The 12,533-nt window shown below is 58.6% G+C and overlaps 1 protein-coding gene across 2 annotated transcripts in view; it reads left to right on the top strand.

The window, feature by feature from the left end:
• Window positions 1-12,533, top strand: part of PTK2B (protein tyrosine kinase 2 beta) — a 116,728-nt gene that overhangs the window by 94,967 nt on the left and 9,228 nt on the right. For both annotated transcript variants that reach the window (XM_026656342.1, XM_026656341.1), the window contains 12 exons: window positions 57-103; window positions 689-742; window positions 1,520-1,617; window positions 2,278-2,362; window positions 2,884-2,984; window positions 3,628-3,743; window positions 6,373-6,473; window positions 6,779-6,868; window positions 7,751-7,955; window positions 8,614-8,722; window positions 10,384-10,449; window positions 11,461-11,586. In XM_026656342.1, the coding sequence (XP_026512127.1) occupies window positions 57-103; window positions 689-742; window positions 1,520-1,617; window positions 2,278-2,362; window positions 2,884-2,984; window positions 3,628-3,743; window positions 6,373-6,473; window positions 6,779-6,868; window positions 7,751-7,955; window positions 8,614-8,722; window positions 10,384-10,449; window positions 11,461-11,586 (1,198 nt within the window). The remainder of the gene's footprint in view (window positions 1-56; window positions 104-688; window positions 743-1,519; window positions 1,618-2,277; window positions 2,363-2,883; window positions 2,985-3,627; window positions 3,744-6,372; window positions 6,474-6,778; window positions 6,869-7,750; window positions 7,956-8,613; window positions 8,723-10,383; window positions 10,450-11,460; window positions 11,587-12,533) is intronic.

Below are 12,533 nucleotides of genomic sequence, written 5' to 3'. Positions count from 1 at the left end.
ACAGCTGGTGTCTGAGCTTGTCTCTTGCTCGTTTTCACCCATGCTTTCACCTGTAGGCACATAGATGAGAGAAGACCCACGTTAACTGAGAGCTTCAGTGTGGGTGAGTTTCGTTCATCCCTCTCGCCAGCCGGCCACGGCTGGGAACTGGAGAGTAAGCCAGCTGGTACAACTGGGAGAAGGAGAAAACAGGGATGGGCATGTTTGGGGAAGGGGAGGGATAATCTCAGCTCCCTTTTATTAGAGATGGGCCCGAGGCAAAGCCCTAGATCCAGCCTCCCTCTACCTCCTGCCCCCGCCCCCTGACTGGGGGACCCCACGCTTCTTTTTCCTTTCTGTCCCACAGTCACAGAGTCGGGTGGAACCAGCCCGTTAGTGCAGCCCCAATGTGGGTCCTTCCTGCCTCCTTGGCAGCAGCTGGTGCTGGCCACTGGCCGGCAGGACGCTGCCCTAGACAGACCCCTGGGCTGATTCACCGCGGCGGTTCCCATGCCCAGCTTCGGAAACTGCAGCATGCCTAGCAGCCAGGGGGTGGTGCGGATGGGCTGTGCGGGCGGAGGCCCTGGGCTTGCCATGCTGTCCCAGGATCAGGGACAGCTCGCAGGGGTCTCAGACCCGCTGGTTTATTAAAAGAAACACCCCAGGCCGGGCGCAGCGGCTGCTTTTACTGCTGAATTTCTTGCCCTAGATTCGGATATTTATGCTGAAATCCCCGATGAGGCCTCGAGACCCAAGTCCGGAGGTAGGTGCCCCGCCTGGCCCCTCCAGCTTTGCTTTGGCTGGAGACGCTTCTCCTGGAAGACATGAGAACCCACCGGCTGGAGGAAGGGATGCCAGCTCCAGGGGAAAGGGGCTGGCCGGTCGGCCAGGACCGTGGAGACGCTGTGGGTAGAGCTGAGCTGCGAGGGGGAGGAGCTAGGGGTCAATCAGCCCCTCCCACTAGGTGCTCCTTAAGAGCATGGTCTGAAGGGTGTTAGAGAGAGGGGGGCTCCATCCGTCACTGGTGTAAATGGGCAGAGCTCCATTAGAGGAGACGGAGCGGCACTGATTCACACCAGCACTGGCTGTGGCCTATTCTCCGTAACCTCCGGCTCTGGCTTCCCCCAACTGATTGTGGATGGAAAGGTTCATGCGTTTGTCCTCCCTGGGGTTAGCCTTCCCCCACCCCATGCTTTATAGACTCGGTCCCTCAGAGACCGTCGTCATCCTGCGCCGAACAGGCCCCATGGGGGGATGTTGCATTAGCCCCAGAGACTCTGCTTTTCCTGCAGGAGATGAGCGAGGGCTCTGTCTATATCGAGGACAGTCCCCATCCTCTGGGAGCCCCCGGGGCTGGGAACGGGGGTGTGGCTGGCCATAGGATCAGTCACACTCAGTGGACTCTGGTTTTGCACACCTGGCGGAGCGGCTGGCTTTACAGGGGCTGCACCGAATGTACCAGCCCTGTGGAGCCATCGCCCGCTGGGATGAGCTGGTGGCACCAATGAACCCCGTCCCTCCGGTTTCTCTGTCCCTCCAGCCCAGCAGTACGGGGTCTCCCGAGAGGACGTGACTCTGGGCAGGATCCTGGGGGAAGGTTTCTTCGGGGAGGTGTACGAGGGCATTTACACCAACCCGGTGAGTTTGCTTTCTCTTTGCTGCCGCCGCCCCCCAATCCCTCACCACCACCGATCCTCACCATGGGTCTGGCAGGGGTGGGCGCAGGAGGGCAGATTCCAGCCCTGCCACAGACAAGGCTGTGGCAAAGTGCCAGCCCCACAGCGCCCCCTTGTGGCTGTGTGGGCACACCCCTGTGATAGGCCAGGCCCCTCTAATGTCCAGCCCTTTCTGAGACTAGGTCTCGTCAGTCTATTACCTTCTCAGTCCAGTGATATCCCACGCACCAGCCATCACCCACTGGGATCACTGGATCATGTCCTCTTCGCCCAGCCCCCTTATCCCTTCTTAGCTTTTGTCCTCTCTTCTGGGCCCATGGGCCCCCAGGGGCCTGATTCCCCTTAATCCTGACCCTTTCCCGTGAGGCCGGCTGCACAGGGATCTGGATTTCCCCTGCAACCCGGCTTCCCTTTCATCCTGGCTCTTCTCAGCCCAGGGCCTGTTCCATTCCCCCCTTTGGAGGCACTTCCTACCTGCACTCTCTTCCCGACAAACCCCCTCAGCTGCTCCTCGGGCCCCATTGGTTAGTCCCAGGCTGCGCTAATTCCCCCACCCTCCGGACATCGCCCCGTGATCAAGGCCTAGGGTGAAAGCCCCTCCTCCGCTTTCTTCTCCTTCCAGAAAGGGGAGCGGATCAATGTGGCCGTGAAGACCTGCAAGAAGGACTGCGCCCCCGAGAACAAGGAGAAGTTCATGAGCGAAGCCAGTACGTAGCTCCCGGCTTCCCCTTGCCATGGCGATAGCCTGCCCCCTCCACCCCGGGGGCGCCTCTGGCCTGTATCCTGCATTGCTCTGGTGGGGATCCACTGGGCCGGCAGCCCATGGGGTGTTGGGGCAACAGGGGGCCGGAGATAGCTCAGGGCGGCAATTGTCACCTGCTCTAGGAGAGGGCAGGTCTCTGTCCTGCTCTGAGGCCTGTGTAACCCACCCACATTCTGGGTGTGTCCCAGCCAGCGGCACCGAGTCTGCTCTGCAGCCTTAGCTAAGAGCCATGTGGCTTTTAGCTCGTGGGCTCCCGCATTCAGCTCCAGCGGCCCCAGGTTCGAACCTGCCCGCTGACGACTGGGGTCTGTCGGTGTTACACCTGGGCCTCCTAAGACGGTCATGAGTCTGCCGCAGCTGCTGCTTTCGCTCCGGTCGGGGAGGCTCACGTTCCCATTGCTGCCGGTCCCCGGTTCAGCCCGCCTCCATCGGCCGGGCCGGCCTCAGTGTCTCTCTCGCTCGCAGTGCTGATGAAGAAGCTGGACCACCCCCACATCGTGAAGCTCATTGGCATCACAGAGGAGGAGCCGACCTGGATCATCATGGAGCTGTACCCCTACGGGGAGGTGAGGGGGGAAAACGAACCCATGGGGCCTGGGAGTGGGGGGATGGCCTTCACGGCAGGCCTCCTTGTTCCTCATCAGAAAGCGAAGCCGCTGGAAACGTGTCCTCAGCAGCAATGATCTTTCTTGGGTGGGGAGAGGGTGGGAGAGAATCTGACTTGACATGGAGATCTTGCTGCTGTAAGGAATGCCCCTCGCCCATTGGCCCCTGCCAGAGGGAGTGTAGACTAGTGGTTAGAACAGGGGACTGGATTCCGGGGAGCCCAGGTTCCACCCTCAGTGCTGCCAATGACCTTGGGGGCAAGTCACTTCACCGCTCTGTGCCTCGGTTTCCCCACCCGTAAAATAGAAATAATGATTCCTGCCTGCTCCGGAATGGGTGGGCCTGACAATTATGGCCCCACCCGTCTCAAGAGATTTGGATGGCGCTGAAAGGCATTGGGACTCCCAGGCGTTCATCCCAATAGACCCCCCCCCACCGGCTCCAGCTTCTCTGATATCTGCCCGTTGTGGCCGCCTTTGACTCCCGTCTCTTTCCTCGCGCAGCTGCTCCTCCCCCACACCCGGGTTTCTTTGGCTTGCACTGCCTGGGTCCCCCCCGGCGGCTGGGTTTGCCCCTAACCGCAGCTCTCTCGCCCCCGTGCAGCTAGGCCACTACCTGGAGCAGAACAAGAACTCGCTCAGGGTGCTGACCCTCATCCTGTACGGGCTGCAGATCGGCAAAGCCCTGGCGTACCTGGAGGCCATCAGCTGTGTGCACAGGTAGAGCGGGGGAAGGGCGATCAAAGGGCGTTGCCGCGGCGACGGGCATTAGCCGACACATTGGCAGAGAGCTGCAGAACCGGTGACACGCGCAAACGTGGCCCTTTTGGTTCAGCGACCGGACCAAAAAAATCAGTGATTCGCTCAGCTCTACGCACGGTTAGGGCCTGGGAGCGACTGCAGCGACGACGGCAAATTACAGGGCGCTGGCTTGTTCTTGGGGTACCCAGGACCGAGTCACCTGCTACCCCCTGCCTCTAGCAAGAGGGTGTCTTTCGTGTGGTGGCGGGGTGTCAGCTCCCTGCCACCACCAGCCGTTCAGCCAAATGGCCCTCCTCTGCGCTACGCCAGCCCTGTTGTCACCTTGCAGGTTAACAAGACTCCTGTGAATCGTACCCCTGGGATACCCAGCCCCTCACATTGGCTCCGCACAGAAATTCCAATTCCTCTGCACCCAGAGGTGCGGTGTACCCCAGTTTTCCTTTAAACCACCGCTCCTGTAAACCACACCGCGCTTAGAACAACCCAAAAGTAGGTTTGTGTGAGTGAGAACAAAGATTTAACAGGAAGCGAGAGACAGATGGGAACAGCCGGTTACAACACGAAATAAAATCGGAAACCGTGGAACCTGCGTCTTCACAATAGCTACCTGTCCTGGGTAATAAATTCGGCTCCCCCCACAAAGTGCAGTGCGTGGCGGAGCTGGCTGGCTTCACCGAAACCAGGATCCAAATGTCCACGCACGTTCCCTGCTCCCAAAGGGGATTTCTCTGTGAATGCAGGCAGAGTCCCTTGCTGCACTCTGTTCTACTGAAAAATGGCCGTTTGTTTCTGTTCCCAGGCAGGGTGACCCCCGGCCTTCTGGCACTTTCTTTCCTGCCTGTAAGCGATCTCCATTGTTTGTCCCGGTCTATGATGGTTTTCCATTGACAGTGGCAAGAGTAGACAATGGAACCTTGAGTGACCTCGCTGGCCAACTGGGGAGATGGCAACTTCCTCTTGCTTGAATGGGGGGTCACGGAGACACAGTATGCCCTGGGGACTAATTTCTACACCAAATCAGACTTTCAATATAAATACATTATTCCTTAACTATTACCCGTCCATTCACCCTGTAATGGTTATGAGTCTTGACAGGCTCTGAGCTTTCTGTATGTGTCTTACATGGTACTCTATAGGGATAAATATCCCGTAAGACGTGTGTTGGGTGTAGTGAGTCGGTCAGGTTAGGAAAGAGCTGAACAGGGGCCACTTTGCTGCGGGGTCTCTGTGTCACGCGGCTAGTCTGTTTTAGATGGCTGGGGCCCTGCTTGATGAAGCCAGGGGAGCAGGCTCCCCCATCCCGTACCGGAGCACCGCTACAGAGGCTGTTAAATGAGGAGAGAGGGTTGAGAACGCACCGTTCCTACCTTGCCCACAGTTCAATGGTGGGATTGTGATGAGAGATGTTAAATTATCTTTAGGGTGTATCTACATTACAGAACCCATGCCGGCTTAGGCCCCGAGCGTAGAAGCAGCGTACACAGAGAGAAGGAGGTTTTCTGCCCCTGTAGGAACACTGCCTCCCTGAATGCTGTTAGCTACGTAGCTGTGTCTACACTAGGGGTCTTGCCGGCATAGCAATGTCGCGCGGGGTGTAGCCCAATGCAGCTAGGCCAGTATACATGTTAAATGTAGACCTGGAGAGTCAAAGCCCAGTGGGCTTTTAAGCCGCACTCCTGAGGATAAGAGCGATGCTCGTCCAATCAGGGAGCAGAAACAATGCCACATGACTGCCGCCAATGCTAGCAGCTCAGAATTCTTCATTTGTTCCGCCCTGTGGTAGGACGACGACTCACTGGTGTGGCGCCTCCTGCTGGTCGTCCTGGGAATTAGCTCTTCCAGCCCAGAGCGCCCTCTGCAGGCCGGTGTCTCACCTGCCGCTGGCCCCCGTGTCCCTCCCGGACCCCGGTGCCCCTTAATGTCTGGGTTCTGCCCCCAGCAGTAACCCACATTCTGGGTCTCCCCACCCAGGGGAACCCCCAACCCTCTATCCCCACCTCGCCTCAGTGGCTACTGCCAGTCACCATCTAGCCCCTGCTCCCTGGGGCAGACGCAGTCTGTAAACCACTCATCATCGGCAAAGGGGTCAGGACCAGCTACCTCTGCCTATCTCTGGGATGCCCCTCTGCAGCCCCAGTACCCTTTTTGGCCTTTTAGCAAGGCCTGCAGCCTGGGGTTTTACTAGGCTGAAGCTCCTCAGGTCCCTCTTGCCCTTCCCCAGCACTGCTCCACCTCAAGTACACTTCTCAGCCCCTAGGCAGCCAGGTTCTTCTCTCTCAAGAAGATAGAGAAAGTGTCTTACAGCTCCTGGTCCTCAGCCCTCTTATAGGGCCAGCTGTGGTTGCTTCCCCCAATCAGCGCAGCTTTTCCCAGTCACAGCCCTCTCCCAGGGCTGTTTTAAGCCCTTCAGGGCAGGACTGGGGTGACCACCCCGCTACATGCCCCTTCTGCACAATTAGGTGCGAGGCGATGGAGAAGTGGGTCCCCAGAGCTCACCCATTGCCTGGTCACCCTAGGCGGGGCTCTCGCCAGAGCCGACACCCAACACGCCCCCGCGGGACTGACCTGCTCTCCCTGATCTCCGCAGGGACATTGCTGTGAGGAACATCCTGGTGGCTTCTTCCGAGTGTGTGAAGCTGGGGGATTTCGGTCTCTCCCGGTACATAGAAGACGACGAGTATTACAAAGGTAAGGGGCAACTCGCGTCTGCAACGGCCTGGCCCCAAGCTGGGGGACCTTTCTCCATATCCGAAAGCTACTGTGCACCATTAGCAGTGTCAGGTCAAGAGGTTGGAACAGCAGCGGGGGCTACAGGTCAGGACTGAGGGGCACTGATAGAGCTGGGTGTGTATGGGGGGAGCCCAGGACTGGGAGGGAGAACGGGGGCTCTGGACTGGGATTGTGGGACACTGGCAGAGCTGGGGAGGTGGGAAGCCCAAAGCTGGAAGAGCAGGGGGGCCGCAGGTCCGTGACCATCTTCTCTGCTCCCCAAGCTTCCGTGACTCGCCTCCCGATCAAGTGGATGTCGCCAGAGTCTATCAACTTCCGTCGCTTCACGTCCGCCAGTGACGTGTGGATGTTTGGTGAGCGGGACGGCGAATTGCGAGCAGGGTGCGGCGTGGGGCAAGGCAGGGTCCGGGGCGGTATATGGATCTCAGGCCGGTGTCTTTCCTAATACCCAGGGCCAAATCCTGCTCTCAGTTCCCCTGGGGTAAATCCAGAGCCAGTTCAGTGCCGTTCTCCTGGAGTTACGCCAGCAGAGCGTGTAGCGGGAGCTGGGCAGGGCCTGGGCAGGAAGCAGAGATGTCCTTTTGGGGGAGTTATATCGGAGATCCGTGCAGATTCGGCACAAGAGAAGAGATCCTGTCTGTGGGGCTCCTCCGAGCACGGGGAGACAGCAGGGAAGTAGATTGAATGAGGAGAGCTAATGGCACCCCCAGCAAACCCCTCCCCCACTGGCATCTCAGCATGCAGCCCGGCTGCCAGCTGATCAGAGTGTTGGGGGCGCTCAGGACAGTTCTTAGTGGCCAGGAATCCCCATGACAGAGACTCATTGGGCTGCAGAGCCTGAGCTGGACTCTCACCCCTCGGCAGACGTGCTCTGTCTAAGGTACTTGTCTGGCCCCATTTCTGTAGTATCTCGCATCTCCCAATCTTTAATGTGTTTTTCCTCCCACCTCCCTGTGAGGCAGGGCAAGGCTAGTGCCCATGGTTCAGATGGCAAACTGAGCCACAGCAAGGCTAAGTGACTTGCCCAAGGTCACACATGGCGTCTGTGGCAGAGCAGGGATTTGAACTCAGCTCCCCCAAATCGGGGTCTAATCACCGGCCCGTCAGCACAGCGTGCGGGGAGCCTGCGGCGCTGCTGCCCGTGCCTGGCCCGACCCACCTGGCGAGCGCTTCCCATCTCCTTGCCACGCCTGCCACCCCTGAGACGCGGTGCTTTGTGTCCCCCGCCCGCCCAGCCGTGTGCATGTGGGAGATCCTGAGCTACGGCAAGCAGCCCTTCTTCTGGCTGGAGAACAAAGATGTGATCGGGGTGCTGGAGAAGGGCGACCGCCTCCCCAAGCCTGACCTCTGCCCTCCTGTCCTCTACACCCTCATGACGCGCTGCTGGGATTACGACCCCAACGACAGGCCCAAGTTCAAGGAGCTGGTCTGCAGCCTGAGGTAGGCGACCGGGAGGCGGGGAATCACGCGGTGCTAACGGCCTGGGGCAGATGGATCCGTCAGGAGGAGCTAGCGATGCTGGTAACTCGGAGAGCCGCGGAGGTTCGTTGCCAGCGGCTGCAGTATTGCCAGCACCGTAGGGCCTGTTACCGGCTAGCCAGAGCCCTGCGGTGACGGCTGCCTGCCAGCATGGGTGGGGGCAACTCTCCAGAGCTCTGGTTCTACCCGCAGAGTTCAGTCACCCTGAACCCACCACAGGCACTGACACCATGGGTGCTCCGGGGCTGGAGCACCCACGGAAAAAACTCAGCACCCACCAGCGGGCCCCACCAATTAGCTCCTCCCCTCCTCCCCCCAGCACCTCCCACCCGCCGCTGATCAGCTGTTCAGTGGCGGGCAGGAGGCGCTGGGAGGGAGAGGGAGGAGCGGGGGCAGGAAGAGGCGGCGCGAGGGTGGGACATGCTCACAACCATTTTCCTCAGCTTTTCCCATCTCTCCGCCATGGTCATTGGTTTCCGCTGAGGCTGTAGCTGGCAGGAACCTTGTCAGGGCTGCTGGCGTAAGCAAGTCCCCGCAGTGCTGACTGCCTGGCGTTTCCCCTGTAGCGGAGGAAGCTGTACTGCTGAACTCTTTCCTTTCCCTTTGCTCCTGCCTGTAGTGACATTTATCTGATGGAGAAGGACATCGCCAGGGAGCAAGAGAGGAACAATCGTCACCGGCCTCCCAAAATCATGGAGCCAACATCTTTCCAGGACCCCCCTCCAAAGGTAAGAAGGGAGCCGAGCAGCGTGTCTGTAACAAGCTGTGAGCTCCCGCCTGGGCTGTGGTGGGGCTGTCATCCCACCACAACCATGGAGCATACATCCCTCACAGGAGGAGAACGTGGTCTCCTGTAGTGGCTGGCCTGTGTAAGAGGATAATAGTCCACTACACCTGTTCTCTAGCGGAATCTCTCCTTTAGCTCAAGAGGCAGAAGCTTGTGCTTTTAGACCGGAAGTCCATGGGTTCTGTTCCCCTTAATGCACATACATGGGGATCGGTTTTTCATAGATTCCAAGGCCAGAAGGGACCATTGGGATCATCTATATATGCCGTAGAATTTCCCCAAAATATTTCCTACAGCTGATCTTTCAGAAAACCATCCAATCTTGATTTAAAACTTGTCACTGATGGCGAAACCACCATGACCCTTGTGGTCCATCCCTGCCGTCCACCGTCTTTTGAGTTTCCTGCCTTCCCTAGCCAGCAAGCTGTTTGGGGCAGAGCATGTGCTTTCTTATTGGTGTGCGAAGTGACAAGTGCGCTTGTGGCTTCAGCTAAACAATACAGCCCGTTTGCTCGGAGAGAATCCGGGCTGAGGTTAGTAACAGAGAGGAGAAATTCTTTTTTAAAATAAATGCACGATTTTTAAGCGGACACTGTCCCTTTAAATATGAAGTCTAGCATGTTATGGGTAAGGCTGCAAGGCTGTCATGGAGGTCACGGAAGTCACGTGACCTCTGTGACTCTGCAGCGGCCGGTGTGACTGACCCCAGGGCTACCCAAGCAGCTCGGGCGGCTCTTGGGCCGGCCGCTGCTGGGGCAGTCTTGGGCCACCGTGCGCCCTTCTCCCCAGCATCAACGGCAGTCCCGGGTTGAGTGTCGCCACCCCGGCCCCAGCATCAGCAGTGGTCCCGGGCTGCGTGCCGCCGTCCCCCCCAGCACTAGTGGCAATCCCCTGCTGCCCTCTGCCCCCTGCCCCAGAGCATCAGCGGCAGTCCCAGGCCCCAGAGCCCCCCCCTGGAGTCTCCCCCTCCAGAGCACCCAAGATTTAGTCAGGGCTATATAGTACAAGTCATGGACAGGTTACGGGCCGTGAATTTTTGTTTACTGCCTGTAACCTGTCCATGACTTTTACTAAAAATACCAGTGACTAAAACGTAGCCTTACTAATGACATATAGACTCATAGCCCCGTAGGGTTACAAGGGACTGCAAGGTCATCTCGTCTAACCCCCTGCCAAGGTGCTGGATTTGTTGTGTCTCGAATACAGGTAAAACCCTGCATCCTGCTATCTTAGAGGCAACAGCTGTAGAGCGAATCTGGATACCTGCATGATTCAGGGGGCTTACTGCAATCACGTTATGCCAGATACACCCGTCACAGACCCAGGCAGATGCAATGCGTTGCACTCGTGTGCCGGGTATCCGTCCGCCTGGTTGTGTTGTGAGACACACGGGCAAAGGGCGGGTACCGTCCTGGTTGGTTTTCATGACCTGCCTCTCGCTACGTTCGTCACGGTCCCAACCTGCGAGTTTGCAGCGGGTAACGCCCGGGGCGGTGGCCTGCATCGGCCGACCCTGCTCCTCCTCGCGCTGCCAGTGGCCGAATGCTCTTAACGTGGCGATCGCTTCACCCTGTGCCTTTCCGTGTCCTTGTCTTCCCACAGCCCAGCAGGCCGAAATACAAGCCGCCTCCCCAGACCAACTTACTAGCTCCCAAGTTGCAGTTCCAGGTAAGGCCACGTGGCTGTTGAAAGCAACAAGGTGTCGGCTGGCAGAGACCTCCCAGTGCTTGATGGGACGAGGCCATTGCAGTTCGGTCGGGGGTATAGCTGAAGAGCAACTGTATGTCGCTTACTCCGAGCCATCTCCTTAGAGCTGCGGAGCGCCCGCGGCTCCCCCCGACGTCGGAGCAGGCGCCCGGCCTCTTGGGGCTTGGCCCTGTGCAGTTCAGAAGGGCCAAGCAGCTCTAACGGGGTGTCTGTTTGTGCCCTGAAATGTAAAGAGAGACTTTCGCCCTGGGGAATGGCATTGACGTCGATTGGCTCCCAGCACACACAGATTTTTACATGGGGGCTAGGAGAGAAAAACGGTTTCCAACCTTCTTCCTCCTTTGCTGCCTGCTGAAGGTATTCAGAGGCCCTGATTGTCAGAGGGTGCTAGGGTGACCAGACAGTAAATGTGAAAAATCGGAACAGGGGGTGGGGGGCAATAGGAGCCTATATAAGAAAAAGACCCCAAAAATCAGGACTGTCCCTATAAAATTGGGACATCTGGTCACCCTAGCAGGGTGCTGAGCACCCATAGTCAGTGGGAGAACTGTGGATGTTCAGGACCCCGGAAAGTTAGGCCAAAATATTCAGGCGTGGGCCAGTCCTGTTGGGACCCTCAATGTTTTGGAGGCCTGAGGCCTACCTGACTTGCCCAAGGTCTTGGCAGAGAGCAGAGTAAAGGCCTGACGTTCCTGGCTCCCAGATCTGTGCTCAGACCATTAGGCCAGACCTCCCCTTGTCTCTTCACTGCGGGATGAGGCCGGGGAGATACCGAGCTGGCAGGAGGAGAAGGGAATCTCCTGTTGAAGGACCACCAGCAGCCACCCTCCCCACCCGCCTGCCCCAGTGCGAAGGTCCCTCTCTGAAGCGCTGCCTGCTCTGGTCACTGGCTCTCTTCGCCCCTCTCTGTCTGTTGCCGCTAATTGTCCATGTCTGGCTCTGGGCCCGGCGCCTCTTGCTCCCCCCGAACAGGTGCCCGAGGGTCTGTGCGCCAGCTCGCCTACGCTCACTAGCCCCATAGAGTACCAGTCGCCAGTCAACTCCCTGCACACCCCGCCTCTCAACCGGCACAACGTCTTCAAGCGCCACAGCATGAGGGTAAGACGGGCCGGCTTGCTCGCCACCTTGCTTGATCCAAAGGGAGCGTTAAGCGGAGCACTTCGGGGTGAGGTGCAGTGCAAGCCAGCAGGGGGAGCTCTCCCCTCAATCAGTGCTGACCCCAATGCCCCAGCGTGGCACTAGGGGGCACTGTGTTGCAGGCAGCCGGGGGGGGGGCAGGGGCTCACTGGGGGGTGCTGTCTTGTGTGACTTTGTTCTTCGCTGTGCTACAGTGTCTGCTGCTTATGCAAAAACAATTCCTGACCCGTCTCTGGAGCTGATCCCAAGTGACATTGACCCCTTCAGTGCCGGCCTTGCCTGCGGCCCATGTGTGTCGCCGTACGCTGGACCCAGGCAAGCCTGCTGGAAGGCCCTGGCCAGCACCGTCTCACCGGCCTGGTGGGCCACCCACTGGCCCCAGGCACATGGGCAGCAGCAGCCAGGGACTTGGGACTGAACTGCTGATGAGCTCGGAAAAGCACAGTGGCTAGATGTCCCTTAGGCCCTGGTGGCCCTTCTCTGAGCGGCTGCATTAGTTTCATTAAAGGGACTTTCCACAAACGAGTCAAGAGGGGCAGGGATGCAACCCTCTGCTCTGGGTGTCCCTAAACCTCTGACTGCCAGAAGCTGGGACTGGGCGACGGGATGGATCACTCGATAACTGCCCTGTCCTGCTCGTTCCCTCTGGGGCACCTGGCCCCAGCCGCTGTCAGAACACAGGATACTGGGCTAGGTGGACCTCTGGTCTGACCCAGTCTGGCCGTTCTTATGTTAGGGACTGTGTCTTCCACACGCGTGTGTCCGCACAGAGCCTAGCACTGCCTGGTGCCTTTGTGAGCTACCACAATACACATAAATACAATAACCTACTAGAGTGCATAGCCCAGCACTCGTGAGCAGCCCTACCATAACAAACCAGCATGGGCCCAGATCTCTCACTGAGTAAC

The sequence above is a fragment of the Terrapene carolina genome, unplaced genomic scaffold, assembly GCF_002925995.2.
Source record: "Terrapene carolina triunguis isolate 2854851 unplaced genomic scaffold, T_m_triunguis-2.0 Scaffold228, whole genome shotgun sequence".
Taxonomy (NCBI): domain Eukaryota; kingdom Metazoa; phylum Chordata; order Testudines; family Emydidae; genus Terrapene; species Terrapene triunguis.
This window is presented reverse-complemented; position numbering and strand designations above follow the sequence as displayed.